The sequence below is a fragment of the Gouania willdenowi genome, unplaced genomic scaffold (assembly GCF_900634775.1).
Source record: "Gouania willdenowi unplaced genomic scaffold, fGouWil2.1 scaffold_188_arrow_ctg1, whole genome shotgun sequence".
NCBI classification, from domain to species: domain Eukaryota; kingdom Metazoa; phylum Chordata; class Actinopteri; order Blenniiformes; family Gobiesocidae; genus Gouania; species Gouania willdenowi.
Window position 1 is genome coordinate 234589 of NW_021144938.1, and position 17554 is coordinate 252142.

The 17554-nt window shown below is 37.2% G+C and overlaps 2 protein-coding genes across 3 annotated transcripts; both read left to right on the plus strand.

Moving 5' to 3' along the window:
* The first annotated feature begins 272 nt into the window (after window positions 1–272).
* Window positions 273–6968, plus strand: LOC114458804 (tubulin alpha chain-like). The gene is made up of 4 exons (XM_028441188.1): window positions 273–284; window positions 393–587; window positions 669–1216; window positions 6568–6968. Exons 1-4 carry the CDS (start codon window positions 273–275, stop codon window positions 6947–6949), a joined length of 1137 nt encoding a protein of 378 aa, XP_028296989.1. The 3' UTR covers window positions 6950–6968.
* LOC114458813 (G2/M phase-specific E3 ubiquitin-protein ligase-like) lies at window positions 1927–5763 on the plus strand. Of its 2 annotated transcripts, XM_028441197.1 has the most exons (8): window positions 1927–2174; window positions 2376–2753; window positions 3149–3253; window positions 3320–3593; window positions 3687–3865; window positions 3967–4139; window positions 4243–4457; window positions 4822–5763. In XM_028441197.1, the coding sequence occupies exons 2-8, from the start codon at window positions 2751–2753 to the stop codon at window positions 5067–5069; spliced, it is 1197 nt and encodes a 398-aa protein (XP_028296998.1). In that variant the 5' UTR covers window positions 1927–2174; window positions 2376–2750; the 3' UTR covers window positions 5070–5763. The 2 variants fall into 2 exon arrangements, with proteins under 2 accessions (XP_028296998.1, XP_028296999.1); XM_028441198.1 differs by lacking the exons at window positions 1927–2174; window positions 2376–2753 and having other exon boundaries at window positions 2816–3253.
* Window positions 6969–17554: the final 10586 nt, after the last annotated feature.

Genomic DNA, 17554 nt, shown 5'->3' on the forward strand with positions numbered 1-17554 from the left:
TTGTGTTACTGACTAATCAAATCAAAGAACACAATGTGCAAACAACATAATATAATTACTGTATATAGAATAGAACAAGAATTAGAATAAAATAAATAGAAATATGAGCAGAAGATTAACATATAAAGTTACAGATTTTTAGTATTAATATTCAATTAGGAGAAAACATGTACAGTGATTGTAAAGGGTGTGTTTCACGTTCATTATACCTTTTTAAATTATCATTTAAAAAAAAAAAAGAAATGTGGTGCTATTTGGCCCCCTTCCAGCAGATGGCGCCCTGGGCCTGTGACTAAACATCAGGAAAACTGCGCCAATTAAATAAGTCATGTTTTTTTTTAAAAAAAAACGTCGATGGATTGAAGATTATTCTGAATTGTGTATTTCATTAGATTATTTTGAAACTACATAACTTTACTGCTTTGATTTTCTCTATAGATGAAGTGCGAACAGGAACGTACCGTCAGCTGTTTCATCCAGATCAGCTTATCACAGGAAAAGAGGATGCTGCCAACAACTATGCCCGAGGACACTACACCATTGGGAAAGAGATCATAGAACTTGTTATGGATAGGACTCGTAAAATGGTACATCTAAAAGAAATGAAAGTTGCAGGAAATAAAACCTAATCTTTAAACTAATAAGGATTTTATTGCTTTTTTTTACAGGCGGATCAGTGCACTGGCCTGCAGGGATTTCTCATCTACCACTCCTTTGGTGGAGGCACTGGCTCTGGTTTCACCTCCTTGCTGATGGAGAGGCTCTCTGTTGACTATGGTAAAAAGGCCAAGCTTGAGTTTGCTGTCTACCCATCACCCCAGATTTCCACTGCTGTAGTTGAGCCTTACAACTCCATCCTGACCACCCACACCACCTTGGAGCACTCAGACTGTGCCTTCATGGTGGACAACGAGGCCATCTACGACATCTGCCAGAGGAACCTTGATATTGAGCACCCTTCATACCCTAATCTTAACCGTCTCATGAGCCAGACCGTCTCATCAATCACATCTTCTCTTCGTTTTGATGGAGCTCTGAATGTTGATCTGACAGAGTTTCAGACCAACTTGGTGCCTTACCCTCGTATCCACTTCCCAATGGCCACCTATGCCCCGGTCATCTCTGCTGAGAAAGCCTACCATGAGCAGCTGTCTGTGTCTGAAATCACAAACGCCTGCTTCGTATGGCAAGCCCTTTTAACTTTCAATTGTTACATGTAACAATTGAATTGCAGATATCTGCAATTGAATTACAACATGTCGAAATTGAATTCTTGATATCTGCAATTACATTTTTACATGTAACAATTGAATTGCAGATATCTGCAATTGAATTACAACATGTTCAAATAACACTGTAGATATCTACAATTAATATGGTAATTCGGACTACATATCCGAAATGACGTCATTGTCCCGCCCACATATCCGAAACTAATATGGTAATTCGGACTACATATCCGAAATTAATATGGTAATTGGCAGCCTCTGACTTTTCAGGACTTCTCATTGGGCAACTCCACAACCGTGACGTACGGAGCGCGCGTAATCTGCTGAGAAACGTTTGAAAATGGATCGAGAGGGAAACACTGAGACCGCAGTTTCTGCGTTTGATCGATGTTTTAATGTGGCGAATCGAGCCAGACAGGAGCTGTTGCAGAGTAACAGTGACATCCTTGTTCCTACCAGACGCTTGTTCCGACGTGCCCGACATCGAATGACAGTTAAACTATAACGGTGTAGTAAAATTAATGCTACCGCCGCTAGAGCTAGCCATAAGCTAGTACTACAGTATTGTTAGCTAGAGTAATGTCACCAAACAGGTAGTGCAATGCTATTAACGTTATATAGCTAAGATGCTAGCTGAAAATCAGTTTATATTTAAAATAGAATAGGTAACTGGACTTTGTTTGGCTGTTTCACGAATATTAAAATAAACATTAAGGTCAAGTATGTAGACAGACTAATGAAAGCAAACAATATAGCCCATATTCTGATTGCTAGTAATAATAGTAGTAATAAATAAAAAGTAATAAAGCCATATTCTTTTGCAGGGACAGTTGGGAGGAGGGAAAACCCAGTGTGGAATGTGAGTCTTTTTCTGTTCCCTGGTCCAAATTACACACGGATCCCAACACCAAAACAACAAGAGGAGTTTACTCAGATATGGTTTTGGTAAGTTTAGGATGTCTGAGCGAGTGAAACCATTGAAACAGGCCTTACCTAACCAAAATGAGACAATGAATATAAAGTAATTATATGTCATTTATAAATTATATTTACAAAACATGTTCACATTAGATTGACATTGTACAAACTTAAACAGTAAATTATGTGTGCTGAATGATAAATCTTTTTGTATTTCTTCAATTTTAGGGAAACCAATGCGTGAGACAGAGAAAAAACAACGCTCTCAAATTAAACTGAACTGGAGCTTGGCAGAGTTTAATTAGTTTGTCCATCAGAACTACCCCCAAATAAGCTTACATTTTTTGTTTTCCTCTCTTCTCTAAATTTTATTTGTCTGTACTGTGTGTGCGTGTGTGTGTACACACGCACTAAATCTGACGTAATACCCAGTACGTAATTGCGTGTAATGTGTACATTATTGGAACGCAAAGACGTACTGGTTATGACGTCAGACTTAGTGCGTGTAGTTCACAGTACACGGTGTCCAAACGCAGAGTGAAAGTTCTCTCTGACACTACAACTTCTCTCCAAAGCCTGAGCATTTAAAAAGAAAGATAAACAATGGTAAGACAGGATTTCATTGTCTTCATCTGCTTTATATTCATAATTGAACACATGATTAGATTTTGCAATTAACAAATTAGCATATGACCAACTTTATACTGGAATCACTGTGAACACATTATCATTTCTTTTAAATATCAAGACAAAACAATGCAAATCTGGTTGGGTTTGAGTTGGCCCGGGCTGATAAAGGCAAGAGGCTGACAAAGATCCAAGTCCATTCTGTCAAAGAATTAAGGGAGGGTACTGGGAGGAGTAGACTATACATACTCCCACTTGCTTAAGTGTTACAGGTTTGCAGTTCCTCATACAGTAACTTTAAAAAGTGGTGTAAAAAAATGTTGACCTTGGATTGCATGAGTTAATTGTCTGTGAACTTTCACACTATATCACAGGAAACAACATTAAATATGCCTCTCGCACCTCCTGAGCCTGCACCAGCAGGATCCTTTGAAAGTGAGCCTGTGCCAGGACCACTTTTTGAAAGGAACACAACTGAGGTAATGAAGAACACACCTCTTGCCTTCATTGCAATTCGTTTTTGGTAAACGTTTGTATTTTTCCAGGAATGGATTACTCCTCGGTGGCAGGGCTCCGGGGGTGGATGTGGGGCTGTCATGGCTGACACGACTCTGCAACATCGCGTGGACATCGGGGGCAGTGCCTCTGGATTGGCAAAGCTGGATGTGATATTTGTCGACAGTGAGGGGGAAGGAGAAGGGGCTGTGGATGACGGGGGGCCAACCAGGGAATACCTGCGGTTGCTAATGAGGGCTATACAGCACTCAAAGATATTTGATGGGCCTGAGGATGATAGACTGTTGGCGCTTGATACTCATTGTAAGTAATTATGAAGTTTTTTGCATATTTAAAAAGAAGTGTAACTAATTAAAACTAATTATTTTAATCTTTACATAAATGTTTATTTTTCAGATCTTGAGACTGGACTGTACACCCTGTTTGGAAAGATGGTGACTGTGTGTATAATCCATGGTGGAGTTCGCCCATGCTTCTTTTCTAAGCGTCTCTTTCTCCGGCTTTGTGGTAAATCTCCACCTGCTGCTTCATTGGATGAAGTGGGAGACCAGTCGTTCAGAGAAAAGTTATTAAAGGTTGTGTATTGGACCGTTTTTGAAGCTTGCTCATTACATTTTCACTGTAGATTTTTTCCCCAAAATGTGACGACTCTCAGTCAATATATATGTTTTTTTAGATAAAAGGAGCTGAGACTGTCCGTGAGGCAAATGATGCAATCACAGATGCAGAAGACAGTGTGAGCATGATGGGAACACTGAGATACATCACATCGTTGGAGCAGAGGGATTCCCTGGTCCAATCTGCAGCACATTATTTTGTTGATGGGCGAATGCATGTGGCATTCAGACAGTGAGCAGTTTATCCATCAGGGCAAAACTGAGGGGTGTGAAAGGGTAACTTGTTCATAAAACATTGATTTGTAATGTTCTGATTTATGTGTGTTTTTTTCCAGGTTTGAGGAAGGTTTCAAAACTCTTGGTTTCCTTGATGAGCTTAGGGCTCACCCTGAAATCTTTGAGGACCTGTTCACCAGTGCACCAAAACCACTGGAGGCAAAAGACTTTTCTACTTTGTTTCAAGTTGATTTCTCGGTCCCTGGAAGTAACAGACGACCCCTGGAAAATCAGACCATCTGTTTCTGGAGAGACTGGTTAATCGATGTTGAGGGTACGATATTTCAATGGCATGTGTGTTTTTGGCAGGACCACTAAGCCAGCCCTAGGAATTGGAATCAGGTTTGGTTGATCGGTGAGCCATTTGTGTCTTGTTGTGCAATTATAGTTATGCTGATGGGCCCCAGGGTGGCCTTGCATATGTCAAAACGACAACTTGAAAATAGCCTCAGACCTCTATTGGGAAGTTTCAGAAGAGTTTAGCAACAATGTTCAACAATATATATATATTATAGATCTGGACTATATCATCACTTTCATGTAGATACAGTTGTACAATACTTGAAGCGTATTAGTGTGACAGGCATTCATATTTATTTCCATGTGATCTACAATTTCCTTTGCTTGTGTCTTTGTAGAAGGAGAATGCAGCCCCTTGACGCTGGAAATGGTGCCGGAGTTTGCCTCTGGAGCTTCAGCAGTGCCTCCCCTGGGCTTCCCACTGCATCCGGTCATTGAATTTCTCTACAATGAAGACACTAAAATCTTTCCAGAGGCAAACACATGCGCCATAGTGCTCAGACTGCCCATTCACAAACAATATGAAAAATTCAAAAGCTGTATGACAGAAGGAATTCTGCAGGCTCCAGGTTTCGGCATTGCATAATATAACTAGGGTCCTACATAAACACTCTAAAATCTCTGCATTGTTTCAAAACAACCTCCCAAAACCTGAGCATTTTCTGAAAAACTACAATAAGTTTTTTCTCAGCCTCTATTGCAAATAAAATTGTATTAAAACCAATTGAAAGCTTACTTGACTTTAACTGTAGCATTACATTTGCCCTAAAATTAATAAATCTTTAAACCAATGTTGTAGTCAAGACCACACTAAATATGACCAAGAACTGCCCAACAACAGAGAGCTCCCAGGCATTTAGGGAACGAGACCAAGTCCAGACCAAAACAATAAAAATATCAATATAATATCACAAAGAGGTTGAACAAAATACAAAAAAATCCATTGTTTAATATGTTTGTGTCTTTAAGTCAAACGGCAACAAACAAGGTCTCTGCAATTTGTTTTCAGTGCCGCATTCTGTGGACAAAAAGTTTAAGTCAGTTCAGGCTTTGAAGTACAAGTTCACTAAGGCAAAGCCCGCTTCAGACTTCTGTAATGTTGCTGCAATTTTCTTAAAATTAAAACTGCTTTTTCAGTGCATTTGTGTAAAGTAATCATAACTGAACACAACAATAGTTAGAAGTTATAGTATGGTTATACTGTTAAAAGAAGTTCATATTTTGGAGACAAATATTTCAGAAACTGATATTTTCATGTTAAGTACAACTCACCCTTTTCCCCCCTCAAATGTGGTAATCAGTTAATGTTCCAATGTTATGCAGTGGAGGCAGGACATTTTGCAGTTGTACAATAAAATAAAGAAATATATTTTCAAGATAAAATGCAGTGTCTTTGATTTCTGAGGTAAAATGACAGGGTGTAAAGTGGTGTACTGCAAGAAGTACAGTGTTTTCTGGACTATAAGTCACACTTTTTGTCATGGTTTGGCTGGGTTGTGACTTGTATACAAATATATTAAACATTTTAGAGGTAGAGGCACAGAGATCAGTGTGATACACAAGCCTACAGTACGCTCTAGCGGTTATCCATGTGAAGGCCACTAGAGGACACTGTAGGCTTTTGTATCAGTGCATGCTCCTCTTTGGCTGGTGCGACTTATATATGTTTTTTTTCTTCATCATTATGCATTTTTTGGCTCGTGCGACTTATATTCCAGAAAATACGGTAGTCTTATTATGGGTCATTAGACAAAATATTACATTACTTAACTATGATCATAGAGGGTATTTCAAATAAATGAATAAGTGGATTCAACACCTGCCTTTATTATTTGTTGAAATAAGATATTAAAACAGTCAGTGAACATTTACTATACAACGTATAGTGTGGTACTACTTGTGCTTTTGTACAGAACAGTTTGTTCTGACCAGGCAATATGATTGGATCAGAGGCATTACATGAGTGACGATATAGGACACAACTTCACTGGGACTTTCCCCAACATGTATCACTCCACCTCAGCCAACAATTGAATTGCAGATATCAGCAATTGAATTTCAGATAACTTATTAAATGTTAAAAGGGCTTGTCATATCAACGCTGCCATTGCAGCCATTAAGACCAAACGCTCCATCCAGTTTGTGGACTGGTGCCCCACCGGCTTCAAGGTGGGCATCAACTACCAGCCTACCTCTGTGGTTCCTGGAGGAGACCTGGCCAAAGTGCAGAGGGCCGTTTGCATGCTGAGCAACACCACTGCCATCTCTGAGGCCTGGGCCAGACTAAACCACAAGTTTGACCTCATGTACGCCAAGAGAGCCTTTGTCCACTGGTATGTTGGAGAGGGAATGGAGGAGGGAGAATTCTCAGAGGCCAGAGAGGACATGGCTGCCCTGGAGAAAGATTATGAAGAAGTTGGCGCTGATAGTGTGGAAGATGAGGGAGAGGAAGGAGAAGAATATTAAAGGGCTTGATGTAACTGCACACCCCAAAAGTTTGTCATCAGTCATTGTTCCACCAACTGTTTACTCTGCAGTGATGAATTAAAACTAATAATAATATATAAATAAATATATATATATATTAATAAATTAAGAACATTTAAAATTAACTTACTTTAGAACAGATGATGCACACATGGTAGCTCTGTCAGAACAGGACATGGAACAATGTGCAACACTGAAAGAGGCACGTGTAGAAACACGGAACAAACATTAGTTCCCCCCAGTCTTCCCAACACAGCCGCCCCCAATTGACAGTCAGGATAATTGTCCATCCCCGGGAAGACTGCCTGGAGTACTATCTTCTTCCTCAGCCAACTGAGGAAGAGGGATCAACCGAACGACCGGGCGGGTGTAAATCTTCGATTTCACCTTAACAGAAGCTGTACGTACCCGACCATCTGGAGCAGGAAAAGTCTCAGGAAAAGACTGGCTCCGGGACAACTTGCTCTTTCAAGATGACTCTTAGAGAAGCCTTCACTGATCTGATCTCCCTCTCCCACATCCCTCCGAAGTGGGGAACCCTCGGGCTCGGCCCAGCCTGCGACCCAACCCTCGGGCTGACCCATACCTGAAATAAACAAAAAAAAAAATGTTTAACGAACAGTGATATTTAAACATATTTATTTCATTACATTGTAAATATGAAGTTTTTAAAGCTCTTTTTTAACTGAAACATGTTTGTACCTTCCTTTAGACGTACATTTAAACTGTTATATGGTCTCACATACAGAAACACCAAATGTTTTTGTTGTTGTTTGTAGAATGTTTTCATTTAACTCCTGATAGCTTTATTTTGCCAATAAAAACTGGCGACATGGGCTAAAAGAAGTATCCGATGATGGGGAAGGCATTGATGAGGAGTTGTATGCTGTTCGACTGAACCAGGTCAAAGAAGTGAAGGCTCTGCGGCTGCTGAATGCAGAGAAAAGATAAGCGCACCACCACCTACTTGGAAAGCAGAGTCCCAGACTTACGCGGGTCAATGATATGATCATCGACGGACTCCAAATAATACCCTGGCCATACCCTTGAGCGCTGACCAATGACGACGGGGGAGAGCCTGGTGAGATGGATGGTGATTCGAGCGACTTCCTACTGTCCAAGGGAATCTGTAATCACATGGAGGCACCCCACCCTCTGCAAAGGAGGAACTACAACGACGTAATGGTGCGATTCACAAACAGAAATCAGAAAAGCGCACTTCTGAAATGAGGAAGGAAGTTAAAGGGAACAGAGGTTTTCATTCTGCCACTCTCATTGACAATATTTTTACCAATGGCATTGATAAAAACACAATAAGCAGATTGCTAATCAATGTTAAAAACCACTATTTGCCAGTGTTGACAGTTTATGAGAGCATTACACACTAAAAAGCGAATTACTGCAGTATAATTGGGATATAATATGTCGAGAAAAAGTATATAATGAGTTTTAGGAACATTTTACTCATTATATGACAAAATTTGTCCAATTCAGACATCAACAGACAGCTAGACTAAAAAAAACAATTATCGATGAAAATGCAGGAGATATATAGCATTATTGAGGGTAATTTAACTCCAATTCGTAAAACTAGGCAAAGTTTTTGTTTCAGGTAGTGTGTTGACACTATGGAACAGGTTCACCATTAAGTTAAAGCAGAGTCCAAATATTAAACATTTCAAAAGAAGGCACAACAACAATTTTTAAAAGGTACAGGCATGAGGGAGGTGTTGGATAGCATTGAGTGTTAAGAGGACACTGTTTCATGTATATACAGTATATATATATATATAATATACTATTGTTCAATTGTTTTGTATTTGGTATATTGTTGTATTATTATTATCTTGTAATTTATACTATTATTTTTCTTCATTTGTTTTTCAAGGGCTTAACGGGCAACCTGGGACGATATTTTGTGATATACATGCTATGCACTTATATACATACTGTATATATATTACATACTGTCTTAGTACAATGAAGATTGCCACTGTAATTCATTAGTTTAGATTAGAAGGAGCAGTAGTTTATAAGTTACACTTCTGTATTTGATGTTTTATCAAATTTCAAATTTATGCTCTTATTCCCCCATTTTAATTATTTTGTTTGCATATTCAAAAATAAACAATTCAATTCAATTTAATTCCCCTTATAAACTTTAGTTTATCCTTCCTTCAGGAGGGCTAATGATGGTCACAATAAAGCAAAAATAATAAATGTATTTGTTTATTTCTTGGAAGATTAAAACATTCATAGCTGTGCAAAAAGATTGCACTATGTAGTGATAAACTTTGACAACATATACAGATAAAACATAAATAAACATTTAATTTGTGCAGTGATGGATGTTTAGCACTGCTATTTATTATTTTTTAAAGGAATTTATTTATTGATTATTTATTTTCTATTTTGATATGGACAGCACAATGACATTGGACAATTTTTAATTGTTTTAACGTGTTCTAATTTGTAACACTTGTCCACAGGAGGATTTAAAAACAAATTAAATAAGAGGGAAAAAATAAGCTATTTAAATTTAAATAAGGAGACATTTTAAGAAAGTGATCAATGTAGGAAATAAAGTTTGTATCTGTAAATAAATGAAGTAAATATTCAAGCACAAACAATGCAAACAGTATCCATGGTAACTACATTTCACCCACCTCATTGGCTGCTTCCAAAACAAACCAAAACAAATAGTTCAGTATCAATTTTATCTAGAAAAATATGAAGTGAAACTCGACTTTAAATTATTTATGAACTAAAGTACAAATTTACATTAAATCTACCTCAGTCAGTACAGGACTTAAATAAATCTACTTTTTTTTTTTTTTTTTAAATAATTACACCTCAGCAAAACAGTCGGAACAGCCCAAATAATCACTAAAAGTGTCACATCAGAGTAAAATTATTACAAAAGTCAAAGTAACACATGACAAATCAGCATTTCTTGATTTTCGTTATGTTAAAACCATTTTCTGTCGGCCTATAATATAAAATATAAACGTCTCAGGCCCCGAACCTGATTTAGACAGACCTATAGATTATAAATCATAATATATGTTTAACTTTTCAGTGCTAAAATGATGAAATAAGGCCTATCAGGTGAGAATAATTCAAACGTGTCTTACCTTGAGCCATGCGCAGGGCCATGGTTCACTTTTCTGGTCTCGTCGTCTTATAAGTCCTTTTTCTGAAGTTCTGGTCCTGGTCTGAAGTTCTTCTTCTGGTCGTGTAGAGGTCTTCTGATGACTTTTCTCAGTATTTTGTAGAGTTTTTCTCTCCTTTCTCAGCTCAAAGATGCTCACAGATGCTCACAGCTCTCCTCTCAACGTCTCTCGCTGCTCGCTAAGAACGTTGAAGTTCAGCAGGTGAATTTAAATGCCGCATCCAACTCGTTTCCATGGCTACGACGTCACGCAACTTGACGTAAAAACTTTAAAAAAAAAAAACTTTTCAAGATACACAGTCTATTTTTGTGTTTATTTGTGAGCAATACATAAAAAATGGCTATCTTAACGTTTTATATGAACTATAAAAATAAAATAATTTACGTAAGGTGAAACGTTCAGTTTTACGACGCACGTGACCACTTTTCACGTTCTGTCTGTTGCGTAAAATTCATAGCAATGTCACCGGTTTCCTACAGACCCTGAACGCACCACTGAGATCACGTTCGGCCAGTGTTTCTCTATGGAGGACCAAACCTGCCATAATTAAAAAATAAATGAATAAAAGAATAAAGGTAAAACATTTTTAAATGTTTTATAGGTATAAAATACATGATTAAATGAATACAAGTTAAAAAAAAAGTTTTTTATCTATTTCATTTCATTTTTTTAACAATATTTTTTGCATGCATTTATTCAATGATGTATTTATATTCTAAATCATATTTTTACTTTTGTTTTTTTCCCCACTTATATTTATTTATTTGTATTTAATTAAAACATTTCCTTTGTAATTGTTTTTAAACGTATTTATTTATTCATTTAATTTTAACTTCGGCAGGTTTGTTCCCCCGCATTTTCACTAAGTGACCTTAGTTGTGCTCGCTTGGAGTTTAAATGGAGTTGCCTGAAATGTCTAGTAATTGATAAAATAAATAAATAAAATAAAACAATAAATAATAATAAAAAAATTACAAATTAAAATCGTAATCAACTTTATTCTATACTTTCACTATGTCAAATATAAATATGGTTATAATATAATAATAATAATAATAATAATAATAATAATAATAATAATAATAAAATTCAATATAAAAATGTCTGAACTGGCACAACTTGTTACTAACTCTCACAAAAAGGGATTTGTACCATGAAAACAGCAATTTAATGTCTGCTTAGCTAAACAAAAGAAGCACTTACCATTACATTTGATTAGTTCTTTAGTGTTTGTTAAATGTACCTCATGATGCTCAAATGTTACAATTAACAGACATGTGTTTTTGTTAATAATAAAGGTGTTGTTGTAGATTTGTTTTTGTTATATAAAACACTTATATTAATAAATGAAGCTGAGTTATTAAATGTTAAATATTGAGCCTTTTGCACAGCTCTTTGTTCATTCTGTGAATAATGGGGACTTGGTTGGTTTGATGAGGTTTAGTCGGTTTTGTCCCTTTTTTGTGTGAATGTGAGTGTGAATGGGTGAATGAGCTGATATGTAAAGTGCTTTGAGAATTTCATTGTAGGGATAAAGCTCTATATAAATCAAGTACATTTACCATTTGAATAATAAACACAAACACAGTTGTTGTACATGCTGACACCAGTGTAGACAAAATAAGATATAGTTAACATTGGAGCATGTTAATAATAATTGTTGCTATGTTGTGTATATAATCTTTGTAACTATAAATATAGAACTATCTGACACCACTTTCAGGTGGTGCTTTTATTTTTTACATATATTACAAAGCTGTAACAATAACATTTATTTTATACAATACAATAATCATGTTATTGTATGGACTGTGGTCTAGGTCAATGAATAAACTGAGTTTTTCATAATTAATGAGTAAATTGATTGATAACCTTATTTATTTAAACTATTGTGGTTTCTCCCAGTCTATGTTAAACTAAAACATTCCCTTTAATACAGTGTGACTATAGAAGGTGATTTTATGTCTGTCTAAAATAATACAGTGAGCAGGTTACACGTATTCTATCATTTTCTGTCTTTATTTGCATGTTTGGTGTTGAAGTAATCCAAAAGTAATCAGTTACATTACTTTAATATAGTGATACTTAGAGTAAGTTACTGATTCTATTTTTTAACAGGTAACTTGTAATTGTACCAAATTACTTTGTAAAAGTAACCCTCCCATCACTGTGTATAAGTCCCACCCCTAAAAAATTAATCTAATTAACTTGGGGCTTTGTAATTAATAATCTAAATTAATCACATTTTAAATGCATAACTATATTTGCCTAAAAAGCAACACTTCTCAATCTAAATGGATTTTAGTGAATGAATGAATCAAATAATAAACACAGACAGAAATACAGTAAACTCAAACAATTTTAATGTCACAATTGTGGAAAAATGTAACAAATCTAAGTAAAAGTGCCATTTTAATTACATTATGTACTTTTCACAGCAGTGTTGGCTTGAAATGGTGAAAAAAAAAAAATCAACATAAAGTGGGTTTTTTTTTAATTCAAGTAAAATTTGAAATATAAACAGTCATTTGGCCTAAATTTTTTTGGAACTCCAAGTACTAAATAACAGCACTAGATAAACATTGTAGTGCAAAAAAATAACACCCATCAGCCTCACAACACCTTCAGGCCTATTTCTTCTCCTTCAGCTCAGACAAACTAGCCAGTTCACATTATCAGAGCTCAAGGAAGATATTTTTTGTCACTATGTGACCTGAAAGTGAGAACAGCCTCACACATGGGACAGAAGTGGCAGGGCTAGTCAGAAAGTTGTGGGCCAGGACAGACTGCTGTGGGTGGGTCCCTGCTCGACTGTGTAGGAGGATGAGCTTGGACAAGGAGTAATAAGATTTATAATATTATTGTTATTAATATTACAGCAATTTGCCAAGAGGTGCCACCTGAAATTGAGTTCAAGTGATTCAGATCACTTACTTAGTTATTAATACCTTGTCATCCAGGGTTGTGAACTCGTGTCAAGACTTTCTACTCTCCATATAACAAACCTTATGATTGTAATATTTTCATAAACCACAGACAACTTCTCAAAGTATAAACATTTATTAATCAAAACAAGTTAAAACCTACTAACACAATAAAGCTAAAAGAGTACTACGCTCACTAAACTAAGGGTAAATGTATTCACACTTTAAAGGTAAAAGCTTAGTAGAGAAAGAAAGGAGGGAGGAGAGAAAAGTTGCATGATTTGTGTGTGTGTGTGTGCGTGTGCGCGTGCGTGTGTGTGTGTGAGCTATAATAAGATCAGTATAGAATAATGTGGCTGCAATTATGTTTGGCCAGATTAGAATTTGAGATCCAGAGGACCTCGGTTCTGATGGGTCCGTGGTCGGTGATCCTTCTCTGGTGGCAGAGTGGTGGTCTGGTGAGAGGAGTCTGAAGCAGCAAAGCGTGGCTCTGGACCGCTGGAGTGTGTCCGAAAGGGTCCTTTCCTGGACCTGGTTCTGGCCTGTGTTAGGCTGGTCGGTTCTGTTCCTTGTTTAGCACGTTTCACAGCTCGTTCAGTCAGCAGGTTTCCACTGGTTCTGACCTGTGTTAGGTCTGTCTGGCCTTTGTTCAGCGTGTGCAGGCTTTGTTCTTGTAGTTCAGTGTTCAGCTCCTTCAGGCGTGGTTCTTGGTTGTTGGTTCAGCTCCTTCAGGCGTGGTTCTTGGTTCTTGGTTCTTGGTTCTTGTGTTGGTTCAGCATCTTCAGTTGAAACAGGAGGTTTTATCTCTGGGAAGCGCAAGCTTGTTTAAAAGGTCTAATGAAAGAAAACACTTTGTTACAAAGAAAATAAAAGATTAAAGAAGACGTACATAACACTGCAGTGGGTATCTTAGCGGCCAGCACCAAAATCCAATGATTTGAATTTTGCGCTTCGGTTTTATCGCGGTCCAAGCGATTCTATTGGTCGACGTGTTTTCGGGAGCCAATTAGATTGCTTGGGATGTTCTGTGGGTTGTGGCAATCATGTAAGTGTGATAAGGAATGAATGCATGAGAAATCCTTTGGAACAAGAAATATGAATATAACTCAGAAACCAGTTAGATTATAACTTTCCAAACTAGACAAAAGCAGAGATCATATTTTCATGTTTATTGTGGCACCAAACATGATATACTTTATGCAACGTTAATGAGAGATATTCCTTAGGAACACTTTTACTGTAAAACAATTATATGATCTTATTCTAAGGTTGTCCTTGACTTCCTGTGAATAAAACAGTTATTGACAGTATAGAAAAAACATTTCAAACTTTTATCAGAAATTTGTGTCCGTTTTTGGAATGTTTCATTGTTAATTCTTGGAGAACAGTATAGCACAAAGCAAAGATTCTGCCATGTGCTCACAGCAGGGAGAAGGACAAACAGTCGTAAATTCCTGTTCTTAGCTCTTTGTCTCTGTATGTGAGGGGAAAAAGTGGGAAACTCTTCCTGACCAAATGGTCAAGAAGTGTGCTGTGGTATCTGTCAGACATGACCTCACACTTCTATTCTATTCTATTTTTTTTTTTGTTGTTGTTGCAATGCCTTCCTCTAATGATATTAATCATTTGTAATTTGACCGTGTTACTAATATGTTTAAATTGATTTTCATTTACTTGTGTGTTATTTTATAATTGGATGTGAAACTCTTTTGTCAAAATTAAATAAAATGTCAAAAAAGTAGAGAGAAATCTGAGGTATTTATTTAATTTCAATAATTTAACATGCATAGCTGTCATCAAAAAATTGCACTACATGTAGTTTTTACCTTCAACAGCATGTGCAAACAAGGTGGGAGGAAAAAGACAATATTGGGATATATATATGGGAGCCCTGATACACCATATTTGTTATTGTGCAATATTTTTTTTTATAATATATATAATATAATATTATTTTTTTTTCCTTAAATGTACCCTTTTTTTGTTCTGTGCTTTTGAAGAAGTTGGAAGTTGAGTTCATTATCCTTATTGAGTTTGTAATCTTGCAAATATTTTTGTAAAAGTTACAAACAATAATAAAAAACAACACCAGTGTTTGTTTTGTTTTTTTTGCTTATGCATTTCATGTGTTTCAGCGTACGCCACCTGAAGTGATCTTACCTACGCACAGTTTCATAAATGTTGGGAGAGTATGGAGGCTATATTAAATAATTGTTTATGTTTCTTTAATGGTGTTTTACGACGTTGATTTTGGTAGATGCTAAAAGCTTGTTCATGTGGATCTGAATTTTATGTTTTGATGAGCGCATTGAGATGACTTTGTTGTAAATTATGCTTTATAAATAAAGTTGAATTGATTTGAATTGACTTAACACTTTTCAGCAGAAACATATGAAATTGTCATTGGTGTTGACATTGGTGGTCACGATTTGGAACGCCCTGCTTACCCTACCCTAGTGCTCACGGCACGTCACTGAGAGCCTGTGTTTGTTAATGTGCACGCAGCAGCCTCCGTTTGGGTACTGTAAGTGACACTGTGTTGTTGCTGCTGCTGCTAGAATGGTGTGTGCACATAGAACAGACCTGGGCATTTTACGGCCAGTGGGCCACATGCGGCTGACTGACCGGCCCGCGTAAGTTTCATAAGAAATGACAAAACAAACAATTTTTTTTATTTTACCTCATGAGTGTGCATTGCTTTTATTTTGTAGCTTTTGTTTTTTTACGTCGCGCAATGGTATGTAAGCAGTAGTGGAACAAATCAGCGCTTCAGCACCACGGAGAGTGACCGCTTTATTTTGACACACTTTATTTATTTCAACTCAGAGCCTGTATAAGTAGCTATAAAGTTTAGTAAAACTGGCACAGTGGCCCACATGTTCACAAACACAATTTCAATATGAAGTACTAGAAGCCCACTGCATATCAGTCCATTTACAGCTTTTCATGGTCACTTTTTACTGGATCCAGACTGAGATACCGCTCCATCCACTCCTCGTGCACCATTGCCTCAGCAGTCCTCCGGTTGTTTTGCACCGAGCCTGCACACGCATGCACCTAACTTAGTATGACGCATTTCACCCCCAAAATGTCGACTAAAAAGAGAAAGGTAGATGCTGAATGCAGGGTTTTCAACAAGATATGGACTGCCAAGTATTTATTTACCACAGTCAGACGTAAAGCGGTGTGTTTGGTTTGCAGGGACCAGATTGCTGTGTTCAAGGATTACAATTTGAGTCGACATTACAAGACGAAACATTCAGAGAAATATAAAAACTTAAATGATGGTGAAATGGTGCGGATATCGGAAAATTTGGTAGCGACGTTCCAAAAGCAACAAGAGGAGCACGAAACTGAACATGGTGACATCAGCTATCACACAACTATCCGATGGCTCAGCCTGGGCAAAGTGCTAAAAAGAGTCTGGGATCTGAAAGCAGAGATCCGAGCGTTTTGTGAGAAGAAAGGCAAAGACATCTCAGATGAGAAATGGCTGACAAATTTTGCATTTGCTGTTGACGTGACTGCACTGATGACTGCACTGAACACCAAACTGCAAGGCAAGGGCCTTTTGTCCATGAAATGCACAACCTGGTGAAGGCTTTCATGGCCAAGTTACAGTTTCTTTCAAGGCAACTGGAGAGCAACAATCTCACTCAATGCAAACCCTGAAGGAAGTCACACCATCAGATGATCACCTCCGCAGGTACTCATCTATGTTAGGAGCACCGCATGGCGAGTTTTCGAGGGCGATTTGAAGATCTCAGAACAATGGAGAGTGAGATGCACTTGATTTCCTCACCATTTACCTGCAATGTGGATGATGCACCAAGTGATGTCCAGCTGGAACTCATTGACCTGCAGTCTGATGCAGAGCACTTCAAGTCACAACCACTGCTGGATTTCTACTCTGCTCTTAAGCAAGAGAGGTTTCCAAACATGAGGAGACATGCTCAGAAGATTTTTGTGCTCTTTGGCTCTAGCTACATAAGTGAGCAAACATTCTCAGTGATGAAGTTTAACAAGTCCAGGTACAGATCCTCTCTCACTGATGATCATCTGTCAGCTGTGCTTTGCATCTCCACCTCAGACATTCAAGCTGACTTTGATGCACTTGTTAAAGACCAACAGAGACTAGATTTCTCTCACTTAATAAGAAAAAAGAACTGGAAAAAAACACACAATGAGTGTGAATGTGATTAACCAACAATGTAGGCACCTAATTGTTCCAATATGTCATACAATGTCATACTGAATGTGGCTGAAAATGGTCACTAATATAGTGACTCAAAAACTGTACAAATGTTCACATTTTGTTAACCATTGTTTTGGGAAGTTTTAGTGAATAAATGTCATTTTTTTCCTTCTTTTATTGCTCAATTGTAACATATATTCTTACCAGTCTTTCCAGCTTATCAAAACAATGTTATTTACTGCTTTATATAAAGAAACACAATTAATGTTATGCAGATTTCAGTTCAGTTTTG